Source organism: Poeciliopsis prolifica, unplaced genomic scaffold, assembly GCF_027474105.1.
Source record: "Poeciliopsis prolifica strain line A6 unplaced genomic scaffold, Auburn_PproV2 SCAFFOLD036, whole genome shotgun sequence".
Taxonomy (NCBI): Eukaryota; Metazoa; Chordata; class Actinopteri; order Cyprinodontiformes; family Poeciliidae; genus Poeciliopsis; species Poeciliopsis prolifica.
The window spans coordinates 1,934,503-1,955,059 of NW_026562411.1; the positions used below are offsets into that span (position 1 = coordinate 1,934,503).

The 20,557-nt window shown below is 40.8% G+C and overlaps 2 protein-coding genes across 4 annotated transcripts in view; both read right to left on the reverse strand.

Moving 5' to 3' along the window:
• spegb (striated muscle enriched protein kinase b) overlaps nt 1-13,591 on the reverse strand; it is a 37,209-nt gene extending 23,618 nt beyond the window's left edge. For 2 of the 3 annotated variants that reach the window (XM_055052776.1, XM_055052774.1), the window contains exons 1-9: nt 12,618-13,591; nt 6,529-6,606; nt 5,226-5,292; nt 3,643-5,129; nt 3,430-3,573; nt 3,153-3,335; nt 1,019-1,185; nt 801-889; nt 31-206 (exon numbers count right to left, since the gene is read on the reverse strand). In XM_055052776.1, the coding sequence (XP_054908751.1) occupies nt 31-206; nt 801-889; nt 1,019-1,185; nt 3,153-3,335; nt 3,430-3,573; nt 3,643-5,129; nt 5,226-5,292; nt 6,529-6,606; nt 12,618-13,035 (2,809 nt within the window). In that variant the 5' untranslated portion in view covers nt 13,036-13,591. The remainder of the gene's footprint in view (nt 1-30; nt 207-800; nt 890-1,018; nt 1,186-3,152; nt 3,336-3,429; nt 3,574-3,642; nt 5,130-5,225; nt 5,293-6,528; nt 6,607-12,617) is intronic. The other variant, XM_055052775.1, reaches the window with a different exon arrangement.
• Nucleotides 13,592-14,922: 1,331 nt separating this feature from the next.
• On the reverse strand, nt 14,923-19,315 carry LOC129374368 (C-X-C chemokine receptor type 2-like). Its single transcript, XM_055052747.1, has 2 exons — nt 18,439-19,315; nt 14,923-17,484 (listed from the first exon to the last, which is right to left on the reverse strand). Exons 1-2 carry the CDS (start codon nt 18,446-18,448, stop codon nt 16,409-16,411), a joined length of 1,086 nt encoding a protein of 361 aa, XP_054908722.1. The 5' UTR covers nt 18,449-19,315; the 3' UTR covers nt 14,923-16,408.
• Between the last annotated feature and the right edge of the window lie 1,242 nt (nt 19,316-20,557).

Consider the following 20,557-nt stretch of genomic DNA (forward strand, 5'->3'; position numbering starts at 1 on the left):
AGGAAGCAAGGAGGCATCCATGCAGCTGACCTTTGACCTCCAGCCTGGCTTCGCACTGCTTGGTGCCGTACTCGTTGATGATGCGACACGTATAAACTCCAGAGTCGGATTTGGCCGCAGACCTGATGGTCATCTCGAAGGCGCCGTCCGCTGCCTCCCGAACGACGTGACGGGCGTCCGACTTCACCGTCACTCTGTCCCTCAGCCTGAAGCAAAATGTCAAACCCTGAGATGTGAGATTGTTACATTTTCCTCTGTTTTGCTTTGACAGACTTGTGGTGGGCGGCGTTCCTTCATCGCTCTTTATTTTCTGCTGTTGTTTAAAATCATGATGAACTCTGCGGCCCACATGAATGATTCAGCCTTTCTGATTATTTACAGGACGGAGCTGATGTGATGAGTTAAAAATAATGCAGCGCTAAACGTTACATAAGGCTGAAAAAAAAAAAGAAGACACAGAACAACGCGTCTCTTTGTCTATGAAGATAAACTGGGGCCACAAAACAATTTTCAATTTCGCAATAGAGAAAAAATGGAAAATAGTTTGAAACTGTAAAAATATATTTGAACTGGAAAAAACTGTTAAAAAATGTTACTGAAAAATTGTTTTGAAACTTAAGATTTGACTTTTCATTTAACTTTTTACATTTTTATTCCAAGTTATTGCGGTTGTGGGATCAAATCAGTGATAATGATGCAGTGAAGGAGTTGCTACACCCAGAAAACCTCCTGAACCTCATTGGAACTGGAAATCTGCTGCAGCTTGATGAAACGTGACGCGGCGTCCTGGAGGAACGTACCAGTAGAGCAGCGGCTTCGGCTGTCCTGCGATCCGAACAGACATGCTGACTTCCTGTCCTTCAGTGACGGACTGGTCGGCCATTGTTGCCTGTTGAAAATGTAACAAAAAATGAATGAAATACAATGTTAATGCACATTCTCGTGCTCTAAAATGGTTAAAAAAAAACACATTAAAATTCAAAGTAAATTAGCTTCAGTTTGTTGTCGATGGTCGGACCAGAAAAGCAGGAGGTTCCCTGAATCTTGTGTCAATAGTTCGTCTCGGCTCTTGAGCTCCGAAGTCCGTGGCTTCCTCCAAAGGACTTAAATACTCTTCGTCAGAAGTTATCGGGCTGCTGATTTCCATCGGCACACCCAAACCTCCTTTCAGCTCCTGCACAGAGTCTGAGATCAGCAAAGTTGGGTTAAATTTCCATCCATCAACACCCTCAGCACCACTGCCAAGTTAATTCTGGGTAAAATGAGCGGCTGCTTTGATGATTCCCGCCTTTTTTACAACTCATTGGCTGCAAACAAAACCAACCTGCTCAAAAGAGTAGAAATGTAGCTTCAATAAGCAGTTCCTCAGTGAAAACTATGATTTGTGTTGAAAACATTATTCAAATCCAGATTAACAGTCATAAGCTAAATGCAGCATTTTAAAGTCAAAAGTTGTTTTCCAGTTTTGGACAATGCTAACTAAAAAGCGCTAATCTTAAACATTAGCTCTGCTAAGGCTAAAGGATCATACCTACACCACATTGAGCAGAAGCTAATGCTGAAGCGCTAATTTCCACCATGACATCACCATGTGTTAATGACACACCACACATTTGTTGTATGTTTGCCACTTGCTCAATAAAGTTGTTTTTTTAAGGAATGTTAGGGGAGGAAGTGCTGTGTAAAAAGCTTCAAAATAAGAGCATGAATATTGAAATGGAAAATCCTCAACAGTTAATAACCAAAACTTCAAAACAGATGTTGAACTTTATTAGTTTACAAAACAGTAAATTAACGCTTTACTTTTTATCCAGTCAGTGAGCTAAATGTGCTAAATGTTTTCAAAGCTAAAGTGCTAAACCAAACGTTAGCTCCACTATTAGCGGACAACCAACACTGTTGTTTTCCAACAGACTTGGTTTTTTTTAGCTATCCAAAACTGACTTTAGTGTTCAAATATTAGGATTTCTGCTTCAAACATGAGGAAAATGCAAACATTGATTATTTAGCTTTTTGCACAGCTCAGCGAGAACACAGGCGTTGAATAGGTTTACAAATGACCCCTAATAATTACCATCTGAAATGGGAAACCGTGTTGCATCAAAACAATGGCGTTTTTTCACAGCCACTGGAAAATTTACAGGTTCAGTTTCCCCTCGTCGTTTCTATGGAAACTATAAGTGTGGCTGTTGAGCTGCAGTATTTGACGCACACACAGACTCAGACATGCACACTCAGTCTGTTTAGGGAGATAACGGCGAGGGAGCAGCAGAGAAAGCAGCGTGGGAAGAGAAAGTATAGAACAATGGATTTTTATAAAGTCAGCAGCACCAACTGAACAAACGTTACAAACACTGGCCTGATCTAAATCTATCGACTTTACGTACATGAAGCATATTCTACAAGGTACTCTGCTGCAAATTAAAGAGGTTAAGTAGATCATTCTGTGGATTAGCACCAATAATGTTCAATGCAAAACTGCAAAATGAACAGCAGACTGGAAGGAAATGAGGTTTAAACCAAAAATATTGGACTGGTTCAAGTAAATAATTTAAATTGGGATCAAAACACGTGGTATTCTGGTCTAAATGCAAATAAACGAAGGGAATATTGTACAATATCAAGTCCTGTCACTTTGATGAGTTGCGATTCTGAATAGTGTCTCTATATTAGGATCAAGTTTGTGCAGTTCTAAGTTTCCCAATTAATCATATTCTTATGAACATAATTAATCATAAACTTAGGAATCCTGTATGTGCAACGTGTAAAAAATAAAGAGTAAAGTCATATGACAGAAATAGAGTTGTACTAGAATAACATCCTAATAATATGAGAATAAAATCACAATATTACAAGAGAAAAGTCACAGTGGTAAGAAAATAAAGTCAAAACTAAACAAAAGTAAAGAATTGTCATACAAGAATAAAATTGTAATATCACAAGAACATAGTCATAATAATGCCACAAAAAGTTGAAAAAGATCTTAAAGTCAGATCTTAAAACTCAACTGAAGAATTTTTCTCATTAAAATGACGTTTTTGTCATTTTTTGACTGTCTTCAGGTAATACTTCATATTGTGATTTTATTCTCATGGTTTCTGGCTGTAATGCTGTTAATTAAAGCAGCTGAAACAGGAGCAGCGAAGTCTCACCTGCTTTGACGGTGAGTGTGGCGCTGCTGGTGGCTCTTCCCATCTGATTCACTGCAGTCACACAGTATTTCCCACTGTCAGCTGTTTTAGCTGATCTTATGAGCAGACTGTGTCGTTCGCCTTCCACTTTGACCAGGTAGCTCGGCATGGCTGTGACATCCATGTTGTCTTTTGTCCAGGTAACTTGAGCAGACGAGACAGTGAGGCAAACAACTCAACTTGTTCTGTTTAAATTCCTCGTTTTCAGGGATTTTAACTTAAAAAGCAGACATGTTACCTTCAGGACATGGAGTTCCTACGATTATGGTTTTCAGTAGGACGTCTGCGCCAGCGGATGCTTCGGTGTCCTGGAGGCTAAACTCAAACACGGGAGCCTCCATCGGGTCTTCTCCAGCAGAGACGTACGAATCGTCTGAGGAATCTGCACATTTTTAACCGTGGTTATCCCCAGGCAGTGATACTGAGCAAGAATGTCTGTTAAACCACAAACCTAACTCTGGAGACAGGGGACGAGGACGGCGGCTCTTCCCTTTCGTCTTTGGAGGTTTTCCCTCCTTGGCACTTATACCCGTCTGCTTGGGCTCTTTTGTCTTTGCAGGAACGTCCACGTCCATTTTCTCGTCTTCAACAATAATCGTAGGGACCTTTAGCTGCGGGACCGGTTTGGACACCTCCGTCACGTCCTCTGTTGGGGTGACGGACGTTACCCGTGGAGATTTTGGACGAGGCTGAAGGTGAAGATCTTGCATAATGACAACCCTTTTCTGCACCAGAGGACTTTCAGGTCTGTTTTCAATTTTTCTCACTGCCACCTCAACGGGCGTCTTCCTCCCTGTCTCTGGCTCTTGACTGTGAGACGATTCTTGCATTCGAGAAACTCTTTGAACAAGCGGACTCGGGGGCCGTCGCTCCACCTTTCGCAGTGTCATTATGACACTGGGCGACTCGGCCCTTTGCTGTTGATGCAATGCTGGTGACGACGACCTGGGAAGCGTTTCTACTACCGGACTGACTCTGTGTAACTCCCGGACGAACCGTTGACCCGGCAGCTCTGATAACTGCACCGACTCCGGCGGCCCTGGGGCGTCTCTGAATCTCTCCGCTGTTGGGCCAGTTGCTGTTGTCTTCTGGGGTTGATGCAGTTCCTGCTGCTGTTGCTGCATTGGTTGCTGACTCAGGTCCTTCTCCCTTTGCTCCTTTTCCCACTGAGCTCGTTCTCTTTCTTGCAGCTTCTGTAGAACTTGTGGAGGAATCGGTTCGATTTTCCTGAAAGGCTGGCGCTGCCTCCCCTTCAGGCTGAGCTGTTCGGTGGAGAAGGATTTCTTTAGATGGGGTTTCCCAACCAGTTTCTTGATGCGCTGGAGCTCTTCCGTGAACTTGTTCTCAATGTCCTGAACCTTTTGAGAGTAGCGTGGTTTCTCCTCCAGGGAAGCAGCTCTCTGCTTAAACATGAATCTCCGTTCAGCAGCATCCTCTTTCAAAGCTTCTCGAAGATCTTCTCTTGAACTCTCCCTGGAGATGCCCAACCGGCTTCCACCGTCGTCTGAATCTACCGACCCAGCACGGTTGAACCCCGCCCAGGACCTTCCCGAGACAGAACCTTCTGGAATATCGAGGCTTCGCCGCCGCTCCTCTAAGCCACGGACCTTCTCGAAAACTTTTGAGCTTGCCCTTGTCAGCTTGGGAGAAGGTCTGAGGTTGAACTCTTTTCGGGAAGACTCGCTCAGTGGGGTCTGTGGCCTGGAGTCCTGGCCACCTCCCTGAGAAACACCTTTTGGCTGCTTTGTCTTTTCCTCAAACTCTCCTGGAACCGTGTCTTGGTATTCAGTTGGCACAACAATCTTCTTCCGCGAGCTGACGGGAGTGGTTGAACCAGAGCGGCTTGGCATCGGAGACGGCGGGCCGCGCTTGACCAGCCTTGGCGATGGCGGTGGAAGAACTTGGGGAGGAGATTCTCTTGCAAAATCGTCTTGGCTTCTGAAAAGGAAGAATTTAATGTCAATACCTGCATGCAGAATGACTGCAGGAAGACAACAAGGCATTTTGGACCGCCGTAATGTGACTCCTCCTTGCCTGGTAGAGAAATCCTCGAGTCCATGTGTTCTACTTCTGTCCTCCCCACATTTCTCCATCACTGTTTCTTATGCAGAGAAACAAATATGTTGGTAAATTAGTCATAAATTAATGGTGATACTGAATAATACACTCCAATGAATCCAGTAGTTACTCATCTTTCAGCTGCTAACCCACAAAATAATCACAGACCCAATGATCACTAAGCAACCTGTTTCCCTTTGCAGGAAAAAACTTTTGCTTTGTTGGGACAAAACGTTCCACCGAAACCTGAAGACGTCGGATTCCAATCAACCAAAACTACGACAATACGATGATTTGCAAACTTTCTGCTGAATAAAGTCACACGTCTGTGTTAAAGTTTAAATTACCCACTGACAGAATTCATCAAGCCGTTAGATGGTTACGTTCATGCCGTTAGATGGTTACGTTCATGCTCTTATTTTGAAGTGCACAAAGACTGTTTAGTTCCATTTCCTCTCCTAAAGTTCTCTCTCTTTTTTCCACAGGAACAAAATAAAACAGGAGAACAAGATATCAACATAAACACAATATCTAGAGCCTTTACAGAACATGTCAAAATTAAAGTGTTGTCTCTGAAGGCCAGACAATCTGAATTCAAGTTAGCTGTTTAGCATTAGCATCTGTAAAGTACTGTGTTAGTGTTTAGCATTAGTTACCGCCCAAAACCATGTTGGTACAGGTAAGGTAATGACATTTTATTCATATAGCACATTTTCTGCAACAGGGCAATTCAATATGCTTTTCATAAATTAGAAAGGAAACTAAATAACAAACCAAATGAAAGAGCAGAAGAAGAAAGAAAATGTAATAAAGCTGATAATCCATTCAGGTTCTGAGGCCATTTTTCTGGATTCTAAGTTTCTTCTTATTGTTCTGGGTTGTTACAGTGAAAGTGAGTAGGTATCGTCTGGACTTTATAAAAATGTTCCGGTTTTGTAAAAGCAGTAATAAAAGCTGAATGTTCCTGTTCTGGATTCTAAGTTCGTTCTAATCTATTTCTGGAGTTTCTCTGCGTAATAATCTAAAAAGTAAGTGAATATAAATATAAATAAGTAGCGTTTTAGTATTATAGTAACCAATGTTTATGAGAAGTTAGCGAACATTGTAGCAGCAGTGGATGTGGCTCAGCTGTGTGGGGTTGTTGGTGCCTTATTTGGGGTTTTGGGCCGTAACACTTGAACATGCTGCTGATCAGTGTCTGAAGGCTGCGGCAGCAATGACAGCAGATCCAAAACAAGTCCTGGCGGGACGCAGCGGAGGAAGATAGACGGGTTCCCACCATGCGCGGCCCGGTCCTCCCTGTATTCCTCTTTGGTCTCGAACTGGTCGCCGCCTTCATCTTCTGTTGTCTCAGAGTCTGCAGGCAAGACAAACACAGCCTGACTGAGTCTGAGATGCAATAATTTACATTCTGGCGAAACGGGAGACTGAAGTTGGATCATGGCATGAGGAGAGGACATGGCTGCCATAGCACCATCCTTACTACACCGTCACTGTCACACGGATTCATCAGCAATATTTGGTGGAGAATGATTAAAAAACAAGAGCCTTGGTCACCTTGGTTTGCTGAGTGAACCAGTGGAAAAGGAGTCCAAACACTCGGGCATAAATACGGCGCATGTCACCGAACAAGGAGGCCGAGGAGTAAAGTAAATATTGGAGACTAAATTAAGGGCAGCTTAATGTCAGCAGATTCTCTCTGGATAGAAGTGCATGCTAATTAGAGACGCCTTTTGTTTCAACACACACAGAAAATACAGTCACTGCTCTGAAAATAGAAAGCATGACTGAGTCACTCATGAATCTGCATCCCAGCATCAGGAAACACTTGGAAAGAATGGTCTTAAAATAAAGCCAACAGCTGCTGCAGCTTAATAAAAGCTTCCTTCATCATTTTATTGTTCGTTCCCGCTGGAGCTGGTGTCATCTCCGTCCTTTCTTTTAATATTTACTAGAAGTGATGCTCTGTACATCTGTTCATCCTGCACAAATCTCCAGTTTTCTCTGCAGATTCTTGCAACATTAATGCAAATGCATCAATCCCTACATTCAAAGTTTTAAAAAAAACAGAAAACAACCTTCTGTAAAGGTTCTTCCTTTATGGAGATGAGATGAATTTAAACAAAGTGTGAAACGTCACATTGTTAGTGAAGGTGAAGATAGAAACATAAATACAACAAACGTTGGTTGCTACATTTCCGCTCCTGCTAATGTTGCTGTTTGAGGTAACTTGGTACCATCTAGTGGTCAAAATCTGAACTACATGTGGAAACATAAAATAGTTTACAAACAGGAAACAATCTTAACCCTGAGCTGAATTATGTAATAACATATTTACATTTTCTAATATTTTCTATTATTAATACATCATAATAGACAATTTGTTACCAAAAATTCAAAAGTTATTACTGATTTGGGTTCATTTCTTTCACATCAAATGATTAGTTTTGATTTACAACAAGCTTGACTTTAATCACTTTAAACATTTTTTTAAATATTTTGGCTTCTTCTAATTTTAAATCTAGTCTGGCTTTTCAGATTCAGCACATAAAAACTGTTTGTTTTTTGGCTTTTTTTAGTAAAAAAAAAAAACAGAAACAAAAGTAAAAACGTGAAATGACAGCCATGTCCAAATCTTGTAAAAATATTTCAAGTGAAACTTTAAAGTTTTTTTCCTGATTTCTGAGTAACCGACTGTTCCAAAGTATTGTGGGAACAGAGGAAAGCCCGGATGGAACAGATAACATTCACATTGACAGCATTAAGTGATCACTTGCCTGGTTTCTCTCTTTGGTCTGAAAGGTTTTCATGGCTGGTTTGTCTCTGTGCCTGGCTGACGCTCAGCAGCAGGGGATCCCCCGCCGCTCGGGGGGATCCGCGCCGCCACGTTGCTCCTAAATGAGGAATTTTCCTCCAGAGACATCAGCAGCTTCAGCGCATAACGCTCCGTTTCTCATATGCTGACAACCAGGCGAGAGAAAAGGAAATAAGAAGCAAACGCAAAAGAAAAAAGGCACTTTGTCGATTACATAACGAGTCCGACTCTCTGCGGTTCTGCTGAGGGAATCCATGCGTGGGAAGCAAACCTCCATCCGCAGGTGCAAATGTCTGTTGAATGCATCTCTCACCCCCCCTCTGTGGCAAAAACAAAAGCCAGCGATGGAGAGAGCATCTCCCCCTCCACACCTCCCCAACGCCTCCCCTGTAGGCGGACGAACCGGCGGGAACGAACCGGCGGGAACGAACCGGCGGGAACGAACCGGCGGGAACGATCCAGCCTCTCCGGATCCGACTCTTCCTCCCCATGAGGTCGAGTTGGATCCTGGAACCGCTGGAAGGAGCAGAGAGGAGGAGGAGAGATCCCCGCTGCTCCGCGGTGGAGGAGCAGCAAATCCTGCTCATTCTGCTTTATTTATTAATAAATACAGTAACTGCTGCCACAGCAGCGTTCACGCAGAACAACAAATCATCTGCTGGGGAAAGTCTGCTCCGTGCAGCCCAGCTGGAAAAACCCACAACCAGCAACGGAAAAATGACAGAAAACTGGAAACAAATGGCAGGAAGCATCAAGACAGGGGATGTGATCAGGATTGTCTCTTTGGAAACTGCATTTCATGAGGTTTTGGTTTCAATCTGGTGTTTGATATGAACATCTGAGTGATAAAAATATGAAAGGGAGAGAAAATCATCAGCAGGCAGGAAAAAGGTTTCCTGAAAAGTAGCAAAACTAAATGATCTACTCATTAAGATCCACCTAAATATGTGTTTTATGTATTTCTCAAGCCTTTTTAAAGACAATCACGAGTCAATCTCACCTTCAGCTGTTATGAAAATGCTACATTTATATCAAACACAACTTGACATAAATTTGACTTTGCATTTAATTTGGCTTCTATCTCTTTAAACTCTGAATCTGGCAACTTTAAAAAAAAGCAACAAACAATAAATCTACCAACTTTTTTCTTTTTTTTCCACAAAAGACAAACTAGTGATAAAATCCAGTGGACACTTGCAATAAATCCAGAAACTTTGTTTTAAATCGAGGAAAACAAAACAAATCAAACTTTTACCAAAACATATTTACATTTTCTAATGTTTTCTACAATTAATACATCATAATAGACAATTTGTTACCAAAAATTCAAAAGTTATTACTAATTTGGGGTCATTTCTTTCATATTTGTGACAAATTCAAGCAGCAAATTCAACCACCATTTTTTTCTTTACAAAAGTGACAAATTTAGCGACTTTTTAAAAATAAAATGCTTCTTCTTCTTCAACAACCAATAGGAAAATTGATCTGCAGTAGCCTGTGTTCAACCCACAGAGGGCAGCACTGAGACAGTTTTAGGGAACATATTGCAGAATTAATCAAATTTGCACAAAACAATCTCAAGATTTGCACAGAAACATGAAGATAAAATCCTTAAAAACTATTGAAACAGTTTATCTGCGAAAAGAAAGTTGATTTTGGGTTTAGTTACTCTGACTGTGGCAACAGAAACTGAAAGTAAAGCAATCTGTGACAAGTAAAAAACACCTTAACAGGTTTGCATCACTTTCTGTATTAGAAGAGAAATGTTTAAAATCCTGTTGCAAAGCAAAGCCAGGATGGAAACCTTTGCTCTCCAGTCCATTTGTGGCCTGATTCATAGTGACCTCTAGTGATTTATCCTCTAATTAAAGAGGATCAGCCCCTGTTGATTCACTGATTGCATCAGAGCGGGGATTTCCAGAGGAACTCAGGTTCCACCTGTTCGCTGCTGGACGACACGGCGGGGAAACATGCAGACGCTTCGCTCACTACTACATCCAACCTCCAAATATAGCCCAACGCTCAACCGGATGATCGCCCCACCTGCTCCAGATGGGCCCTTTTCCTTTCTCTCATCCCTTCACCTTTTGACTCTTCTCAGCATTACAACCTGATTTTTGGCTTGAAAAAGTCATAAATCAGCTGCAGGGCAGGAATTATGAGGGATTGTTTCAACTTTCAGTTGGATTTTCTGAAAGGTTGTGAAAAATGTTCCAGAAACTGTATAAAAATAGAAAATGAACCATGGGAAAACATTTCCATTTTACAACTTTTGATTGATCTGCTAGCATAAATTAGCAGCAGCATCCTGCACAGCTGGATCCAGAGTTCATGCCAGACATTCGCTGTGATTTTAGTGGAAGAAAGTTGCGTCGTGTGGATGATCTGAGCGCGCTCAGCGCCTCGGAGCGAAACCCGTTGGCTAATATTAGCAGTGATGTCTTGCTGTGTAACAGGAGAGACACTGGGCCTGCTAGCATCACAAAAATCTGAGGCCAGGCGCATTCCTATGTATAAATAACCGGGGGGTCGGAGGACAAGAGGGCGGACAGAGACGTTCAGAGAGAGACGCGGCTTCGCTGAGTGATGGGACAGCTGCAGCCGGCCGAGGATCCAGGAGTTTCAATCAAACTGAGCTGCTGGGAAACTGAAATTCAAAGATCCTCTGAGTTTTAAAGATGGAAGATCCCTGAAGGGAAAGTTCAACCCAAAGGACTGAGCTCTGAAAACAACAGCAGCCTGTTTTCTTTGTTTCCTTTGCTTCTGGCTTTTTACAGGAGGAAAATAAAAGAAAGATGGCTCTTGTTTGTTGATGTGGTTTGTCTTTTAAAACGTGTTTGGTTCAGCAATTGAACATTTTTAATATAATTTTTAGACTATTTTTGCAACAAAAAGGCTGATTCATCACAAAAATAAGACATTTAACCTGTAAATATTAAAAATGTGAATTTTATCTGCAAGATCTTTTTATCTTCCACATTGAAATAACTCTGACTTATCACTTAAATTTAGCTTTTTTGCTTAAATGATTTATAGGTTAGCGCTAGTTAGCTTAGCATATCTAAACTATTTAGAATAAAAGGAGTGCTGCTCATTTTAATATCTTTTTCCAGCCAATTTTGGCGTTTGAAAATGTTAAAATCAAATTCATCCTTTCTACTGTGATAATATTTAATTAAATGACAACAATAAATAATATTTACCAACAGGAGGTCTCTCAAGAGTTATTTTAATTTGGTCATAACCTGTTAAATTTTATCAGTGGAAATGAGGTTTAATATAAAATTCAGTGAATACAGGCAGGATTTAAGGATTGTTTATTATTCATCTCCAAAGTTTATCAAAGTAACCAATTATTAAGTTTAATAAATGAAATGTTTGGAAACATTTGGACTTGTTTTTCTGACACAGAGCTTGCAAAATTGGGATTTTTAAGATTAGGGTGTGCAATATTTTTCTTTTTTCTGCACAAGATGTTATTGTTGAAATATAAAGAAGCAACTCTGCAGAAGAGCTGACCAGACTTTGAGCTGAGAATCGAGGCGATGCTTAGCAGGAAAATCTGGGTTTCTGATCAGGAAGTTTGGCCTTTGCAGCCTCTGGGTCAGACGACTGACACCAAAAAACATGCAAAACTGAATACACTGGGTTTAGATTGGAAAAGGAAAAATAAGGTGATTCTGGAGAGAAACGGGAGTCGACACAGAGCTACTTTCTCTGATTTAGGTAAAATTATTCAATGTTTACGGCTAAAATCTCCAAATTAGTTGCATCCTACAGGGAGCAGGTTGGATCCACGGAGTCAAAACTTAGAGCCGAAACTTGGATTATTTAGCCTGACAGCCGACAAAAACGATAGAAGTTCATTTCAAAATTATGTTCACCATTTTTAACTCAAATATTACAATTACAAACTAAATATCTAGTGATAAGCCCAATAGGGAGCTAGCAAGCTAAAAATTGGACACCAAATATTTACTTGGAAGCTAAATATCTCACTAAATATTTAGTTATCAAGCTAAATAACAAAACAACTGGAAATGTACCTCAAACATCAAGTGACATGTTTAGTTTTAGCAAGCTAACTGTTTAGTTGATCTAGTTTGTATGCTACATATTTAGTTTGAGAGCTAAATATTTAGCTAGTTAGCAAAATGTAAGTTTGAATTTACTGAATTATGAGGCTACATATTCAGTTAGATCCCATTGAGTTGGAAGCTAAACATTTAGTAAGTAGGCTAAATACTGAATCAACTAAATATAGCGTCCATCAAAAATATTTAGCTTTAAGCTAATTATCAAAATAAATATGTAACTAGAAGCTAAGAGCTGAATATTTATCCTGCCAACTAAATGTGTCTTTTCTAAGTGACCCTGATCATTTCTGGCTCCTGAGCAGGAAGTTAGTTGTGATTATTATGATTATTGACCTGAAGGTGAAACTTTGATGGAGTTATTGTTATGGGTTTCTGAGGAATCCTGTGTGTTAGTGGTTTAGTGGGACAGTAATGGATGGTGCAGCATGTCGGGGTGGAGGCAGGCAGAACCGGTACCTTCTCCCAGGTCCAGGACGGCCAGCACGGCGCTGGTCCGGGATTCTCCCAGGTGATTGTTGGCGATGCAGGTGTAGAGACCAGCATCGCTGGGCTTGCAGTCCCTGATCCACAGGCCTCCGTACTCCTGGTTCTCCATGTTGAGCAGCTCGTCGTTGTGGTACCAGTACAGGGACGGCTGGGGGTCCCCAACCACGGTCACCTTCAGGCGGATGTCGCAGCCGGTTCCCACCGCCGCGTTCCGCATTTTCCGGGTGAAAACGGGAGGAGACGGGTCGGGATGGCCGGGGCTCCGGGATTCGGGGACTACCTGCTCCAGGGCCGTTTTGGACCGTTTGGGGGGGATGATGGGACTTTGGGGCGCTGCTGCCTCATCGGGCCCCTTCTTCAGGGTCATTGCTACATCAGCTTTTCTCATGGTTGGACGTCTAGGTGGGTAAATACTTAGGGCCTAAAATCAGCAGGTCCAGTTATAATCCATCCATTTGACTCATCAGGAACAGGAAAACTTCAGTAACATCTGTACAGCTGTTAAATATTGTAAAAGTGATGCTATCTGCTGTCTGCAAAAGGAATTGTTGATGAGCAGGTAATCAGGCAGGACGCAGACAGGCCGCTGCCTGAACGGAGGTATTTTTAGGATAAGACGCACCAGATCATGTTGCTTTAACAGCAGCTCCTTCCACTTCTCCTGGAACTGGCAGCTTTGAGTTTCCAACCTCGTTTTTATCCCAGTTTCCTCCTTCTCTTGGTTTTCCCTCTTCCCAGTGGAGTTCCTCCCAAACTCAAGTCTTCATTGAGGTTCCTTGAGGTTGGCTTCGTCCAGGGACCAGAGCCTCCCTGGTAGTTGCACCGTGACCCCCTGCTGTCACCGCTCCTTGTCCCGTCAGTTAAATCAGCCCACTCATGGTTTCCCCCGACCTTTGCAGTCAGTCTGGAGGGGGAAATGACGGTCAGAGCCGCACGAACCGCACAGCGACAGCTGCTGGTCCGTCTGGCCACTCAACGCCAGGCTCCCGCCCTCCGCCTCATTTTTAGCCAACCTGGGGTCAGAGCATGGGGCAACACTGAGGGGCAACACTGAGGGGCAGCTGGGCAGGGTGGAGAGGGGCAACAATCTGGGTCATTTATCCTGTCGTAAGAGCAAAAATGGAAGTTACATTTATAAACATCAGCTTTAAACTAAATGTTTAAATAACACGCTAAATACTTACCAAGCTAAACTTAGCTCCAAACTAAGTTTTTAGTCAGCAAGCTACATTTCAGCACCAAACTAAATGTTTAGTTTGAAAGCTATTTACTCAGCTAATTAAATATATAGCTAGCCAGCAGATAGCTATATATAAATATACTGTTAGCTAAATATTTATTTAGTTAGCTATATATTTATTGGAGTAGATGCCGTTTGATCACAGCAAGCTCATTTCAGTCGTATGAAACTCGTGTTGGCCTGTTTCTGTGAGAGAAATTATTTATTTTTTATACTTCATCAAAATTAGCTTGATAACTCAACATAGTTATCTTTAGCTCCTAAGTAGTTAGCTAAATTTTAGCTTCAAGCTAAGTAATTAGCTAGCTAACTATTTAGCTCCAAAGATAACTTGATATTTAGATCTGAGATATTTAAATATTTAGCCATCTCAGAGTTAGCCAAATATTTACCTCCAAATTTCATATAGCCTAACAAGCTACATATTTAACTACAGACTGAAAAAGTAGTTATGAAGCTAATATTAGCTCCAACCTAATTATTTGGCGAGCAGGCTCAGTATTTAGCTCCAAAGTTTTTATTGGAGGAAGCTAACTCTTCAGCTCCAAGCTAGATGTTTGGCTCTGAGCTAATTAAATATCTAACTAGCTCAGCGTTAGCTAAATTGTCTATTTGTTTCTCCATTAGGGTTAAATATTTTGCTTGCTAACGCAGTATGTAGTTTGGACTCAAATAGTGTCCTATTTTTAAAGCTTTAAAGGATGATTCCCATTTTCCTTGCCTGCATTGAGACTTTAAACTGCAGATTTGTTGGTTTGCCAGAAGGTGGCAGTGTGACTGATTGTACAGTTAAACAGGCCACAGACTCAGAAGGTGGACAAAACACATATTCCCTTTGCTGCACTAAAAGCATCTGAGGGATCAGTTTAAGGTGAAGAGGAGAGAAAAACAGCATGTTGACATCTGACTGCGTTGTAATCTTCCTGCAGCAGAAATCACAACTTCTGTTTTCGGTTTCGTCCCTAACCAATAAAAAAACCAGCTGATCGATGATGTGACTCAGAGCTGCTGTCGTTGATCACATGACGAGAAACAGTCATTGTTTCAACTTTAATGAAGTTTCTTGGCCATACAGAAATTACATTTTTAATATGGACAATACAACAAGCTAGCTTCAGTTGAAACTACTCAATAATAACAGCTGATAAAAATATTTGTATATTTACACACATAAAAAAAAACAGATTTATAAAAGACCAACATCTTTTTCACAGCTTCTTGTGCATCGGTTGGTGTTTTTTTTCCTTTAGCATTTTGTCTGTCTAGACATTTTGAAAGCAAGTTATGAAACATTTTCACAACTCACGCAAAATGTTGACAGACCTGGTTTCTCTGCCTCCACTGAGACATAATCCTGCTAAAATAAAAAAGAGGCAACACAAATGCATAGTTGAGTAAAAATCTAAGTACCAAAACTTTGCCCCACATGTCTGGATTTTTTATACATTTCATGTTTTGTTTTGTTTTTTTTAAAGAAATTGATTTGTAAAAATGCTTCTATAATCTGATTTTGCAGTTGTGTTATTTTAAATTTAAATGTATCTGATAACATTTCCAAATAATTAGATCAGTTAGTTGTATTTGAGTAACTGATGAACTTTTTTGTTATTCTTAATTTTCTAATTTATTCACATCACTATTTTCATTTGTCCTTAAAATAAAGGTATTTTCACCTAAATTTATATTTTTGTGTAATGGTATAATTTTTTTAAGAATACTAAATCAGATTTTCTTTGATCATAATTTTACCAAATACGTTTTTATTTTCACTTGAGTAATTTCTGGGACTGTTACTTTTACTAGAGTAAAGAAATGTTGAAGCAGTGCTGATGTTATGTGAGTTTAATTTTTGGTACTTTTACTTCTGCACAAAGGTTCCCAGCTTAAGTCGAGGAAACTTTTCTTCTGGTAGCATAAATACAATGAAATGTACATCAACACATAGGAAACTTATTTATAACAGGCAAAGAAGCTTTAAAGGCAACTTTAAAGTAACAAAATGTGTAGAAAGTCCAGCAAATATTTGGACTTAAAGCTTCACTTGGTAACTTTTATTAAAAAAATGTTTTTTTATAGGTTTTATAAGTTATTGTGATGTCTAACTTTACAAATAAATCTCTCAGTCAAAACAACCAATCAGAGCCAAGAGGAGGGTCTTAGCGCTGTCAATCACTCTCACCTATGCTGCTCACATCCTTTCCCTCTTGCTCTCTGCTATGCTACATCTGGTTAATCAGTACAAAGCTATTTACAAATGCTAACTAGCGTTAGCCTTCCGCAGCTTCAGCCAAGAAGGCTAAAGCTAGTTAGCACAGCTACTGATAATGGCAGATAAATCATTTTTCTGTAACGGTAACTTGTTTCTCCTCCATTAGCATATTTATCAAAACATACACAAGCTTGATTGTCAGCGTTAGGAGTCTTCTCTTGGCTCTGATATTTTGTTTTCGACTGGCGGTTTCAACAAATAAGTAAAACACAGTTTTGCAAAAGTTTGATCCTGCAGCTTTCAGCAACATTTTCACATGACTGTTGATGTGATTTCCGATGAGATGGAGGACCTGCTGGCTCTGGAGACCGACGCCCGCTCCAACAGGCCCATCTTCCTCATTTTCTGCAGCAGCTTCTTCCTGAACTTCTCCCCAACAAACGCGTACAGCACCGGGTTGACGCAGCTGTGCAGCAGCCCCAGGCTCTGCGTGGCGAACATGGCCTGGTCCACCGCCGTCCTCTCCCGGCACCCGTACTCCACGATCTTCAGCCGGAAGAAGGTGTCGGCCATCACCACCAGGTGGTACGGCGTCCAGCAGAGCAGGAAGGCGGCCACCACGCATATGATGACCCTCATGGCGCGCTGCCGCTGGAAGCCACCGCGGATGCGGAGGAGCCGCTGGATGGTGACCCCGTAGCAGGGCAGCATGACGGCCAGCGGGATGACGAAGCCCAAGGCGTGGCGGAGGACCCTGGTGGCCAGCCGCCACTCGTCTGCGCTGCTGGGGTTGTACTGCACTGCGCAAACCATCTGGGTTGTGTTTTGGGAAGGGAACGTGGAGCTGAAGAACCCCGGAAGGGACAGCAACCCACCGACAACCCAAACCACCACGCACACAACCAAACTGCACACCTGGCGGTTTGCGCGGCGGGCCTCCATCGCCCGCACTATGACCATGTACCGGTCCATGCTGATGCAGGTCAGGAACAAGATGCTGGAGTAGAAGCTCAGCTCCTGCAAGACGGTGACGATTTTACACATGAGATCCCCAAACACCCAGCCGGAGGTGACGGAGGTGGCCCAGAAGGGCAGGGTGAAGGCCAGCAGGAGGTCCGCCACCGCCAGGTGGAGCAGGTAGAGGTCAGAGGGCATCAGCGTCTGCTTGCTCAGCCCGATCACCAACCCCACCACCAGATTCCCCGGAATGGCCAACAGGAAGACGAAGACGTAAAACAAGCAGGCGATCAGCATCATGACCTCCGGGAAGCGGATGTTGTCGCAGGGTTCTGTCGCCGGGTCGGCGGTGAACTCTGTGTAGTTGTAGGTGAAGTTCAGCTCTTCATAGATGGAGCTGAAGTCGTCAAAAAATGACGACACGTTTGGATCTGAGGGCAGAAATGAAAAACCTTCAGTGCATGTTCAGTTAAATATTTATCAGTATGTAAATAATTAATTAACTTATGATTGGCTCCAATCAATTAACTAATAATGGATGGATGGAGAATCAAACTAACAAAAAAATTAAGAAGTTGAAATAAAGTCAAAATATTACGAGATTGAAGTTGAAATAAACAAACAAAATCATACAACAAGTTGTAATAACATAAAAATAGTCATAATCATGAGAAAGTTTCACGAGAATAAAGTGTTTTAAAAATAAAGTTGCAATGATGGGATTTTCTCATAAAACTCTGATGTCATGTCTTTATTGTCGTAATTTATTATTTTTATTTTTTTAACTTCTCCCCAATATTCAGTCGTAATACTAATTAATACTAAGTAATGCTAATTAATTATAGTTTGGCCGCCATCCAGCAGATGGCGCTGACGGTTTGATACAGAAACAAAGATGGCAGCCGTACCAAAACGGAAAACGATATAAAATCCACTTTAACCGGTTCTGTTTCTAAATATAAACACTGAAGTTTTATGTTTTTCGCTCCTAAAGCAGAAGGACCAATGTTATCATCAGAAATAATTTACATGCTGCAACGACGAGGATTTGATGATAAAAAGCATAAAACAGAAGAATCAGAACCGACGGCGCTTCTGTACCAACACCATCTTTTCTCTTTCTATTCAGAATACATTCCTGTTTTCCCACATCTTTAAAATATGTCTGTGATTAATAATGTGACAAAACCACAATTTAATGTTTAATCAGTCAGTATTTAATTCAGCTGAAACAATTTAATTTAATTAACCATATGAAAAATGTAGCCTTTTCTGTGTACAGAAAATGGCGGCTCATCAGTTAATCAATAAGATTAATTAGCATAAATCAATTAGCATGAATTGATTACTTCAACTGAAGCTGAAATAAATACAGAAATACTCACCAGTTATCATGGTGTCTTGGCTGCAGAAGGTCTCCAAATACGTCAGGACAGTTCAGGAGACCAAGCTTGTATCTGTCGACTCTCCTCCCATCAAACTCACCTTCCTGTTTCTCATAATTTGATTTGCTCAACAGTCCTGACTGGGAAGTGTCCACCTCTGTGGCAACACTGAGTATATCAGAGGTTCTTCAATAAATCAGGCCAATAAATGTTCATTTTGTTGGGAAATAGACAGAGAAAAGTGTGTAATGCAAAAAAAAAAAACCAATAACCCAACAATTCAATTCAATCTGAAATCTGAGAGGAGTGACGGGTTTTAAGCTGAAATATGAAATAAAGCCATGCTTAGAGAAGAATGAGTTATGAATATGAGTGAAGCTCACAGTGAAGGTATGAGGAGCAGCGGATTGAGTGACTCAGCAGTTTTTAAGGACAGATTTATCGGCGGGGACTTCGCCGCCAGCCGGGGAGGAAGTCCCCGACTCATGACATGTGTCTTTGTTGACACACGAGTTCATCACATTTCCTGCCGCACATCTCATGTGTTTCAGCTCACAGTGTCACAAGTGTTGACAAAAAACAAAACAAAACAAAACCTGATTCGACCCAAAACGAGGTTAAACCTTTACAAGCATAAAACCTGACGATCAGACGGAAGTTCATGCATTTTAAGTAGATTTAGGTGGAGAAATTGCACTGAAAGCAGCTCTGATGTCAGGAGATGCATGAAAGAAAATGAGTAAATATTTGTTTGTATTTCAGAAACTAAAGAATTGTTCAGAGAAACTGGCAGTTGATTTAAAAGCAGAAACTTTAACATCAGGAATCAGTTCAGGTTGTGAAACACAACACGGTTTTACACAACCTGCATCTAATTCACATCAAAAAGACCAAAAGTACTTTATAATCTGGCCTTCAGATGTTAATACTTTAACATATTTTACTGCAGTGAAAATAAAAAGCAGCCATATGAAAACTAAAAACATTAAATACAAATAATGCCGTTCAAAATAAAAATGTAAGCAGAACGTCCATCAGTGTTTTCAGTATAAACTTTATGAAACTGATACTTACAGCAGATGTTCATTCAGTGAAACAAGATGCTCAGTTTCCTCTGGATCTCCAAACATCAGGCTCTGCAAACACAAACTGACATCAGAACATTTGCAGCGATTCTTCAAAGTGCAGTAAAACGATTTCTAAGTTTTCCAAAATGTAAGGAAAGTAAAGATTAGCTACTCACCTCTGATGCTAATGACTCCATATTATCTCTCATCAACCTTAAAGTTCCAACATGTCTGCTCTCAGACAGCCTTTCAAATGACTAAATATACTTAGTTTAGCTTAACTAAATGTCTAGATTTATCTCACCAGGGAGTTTGAAGCTAAATACTCAAAATGTAACTCTTTAGTACAAAGCTAAGCAAGTAGCTCAGTGTTTAATAAGTGAGCTAAATATTTAGCTTGCTAAATAAATATCTGGCTGACTAGTTTAAAGGAAACTATTTAGTTTGAAGGCTAAATATTTAACTCACTATTTAGTGATGGTAAATATTTATTTCCAAACTAAATTTCTCATTTGAATCTTACTAGCATATGGATGCTAACAATTCATCTTTAAATTCTCAGCAACAAGACCAGTTGAAGTTTTGCTAAATGTAGTGAAACTGACAGGTTTACCTGAATCTGAATGTTTTTGGTCATTTACTATAAAACCAAAATAAAAGCAAAACTTTGTGCTGCACAGAAAGTTTCATTTTAGGAAACATTTCAAATCACCATCATGTCTTTGGGCCGGATTGTTGGCGCGCCACAGAAGGCCCACGCACCTCATATTGGATTGAAATGCAAGTTTCCACTGTACAAATCCAGTTTTTAATGAATTAGATCTTAGTACCAAGACATTAGATAATTATAGAGCAGACAATGATAATTGGTCTGTTTATTGTACATTTTAAATTTTAATAAGCATCTATGGTGTTTACCTTTTAAATTAATGTTTTTTGGGCTCTCATTAGGTTTTCTACGCAGCTTAATCTTGGAGAAAGTGTGAGAGAGACGACAGAAGTCTCAAAGATTTAGGTGCTTGGTGCAACAAAGGATGTGAGGAAACTTGGGG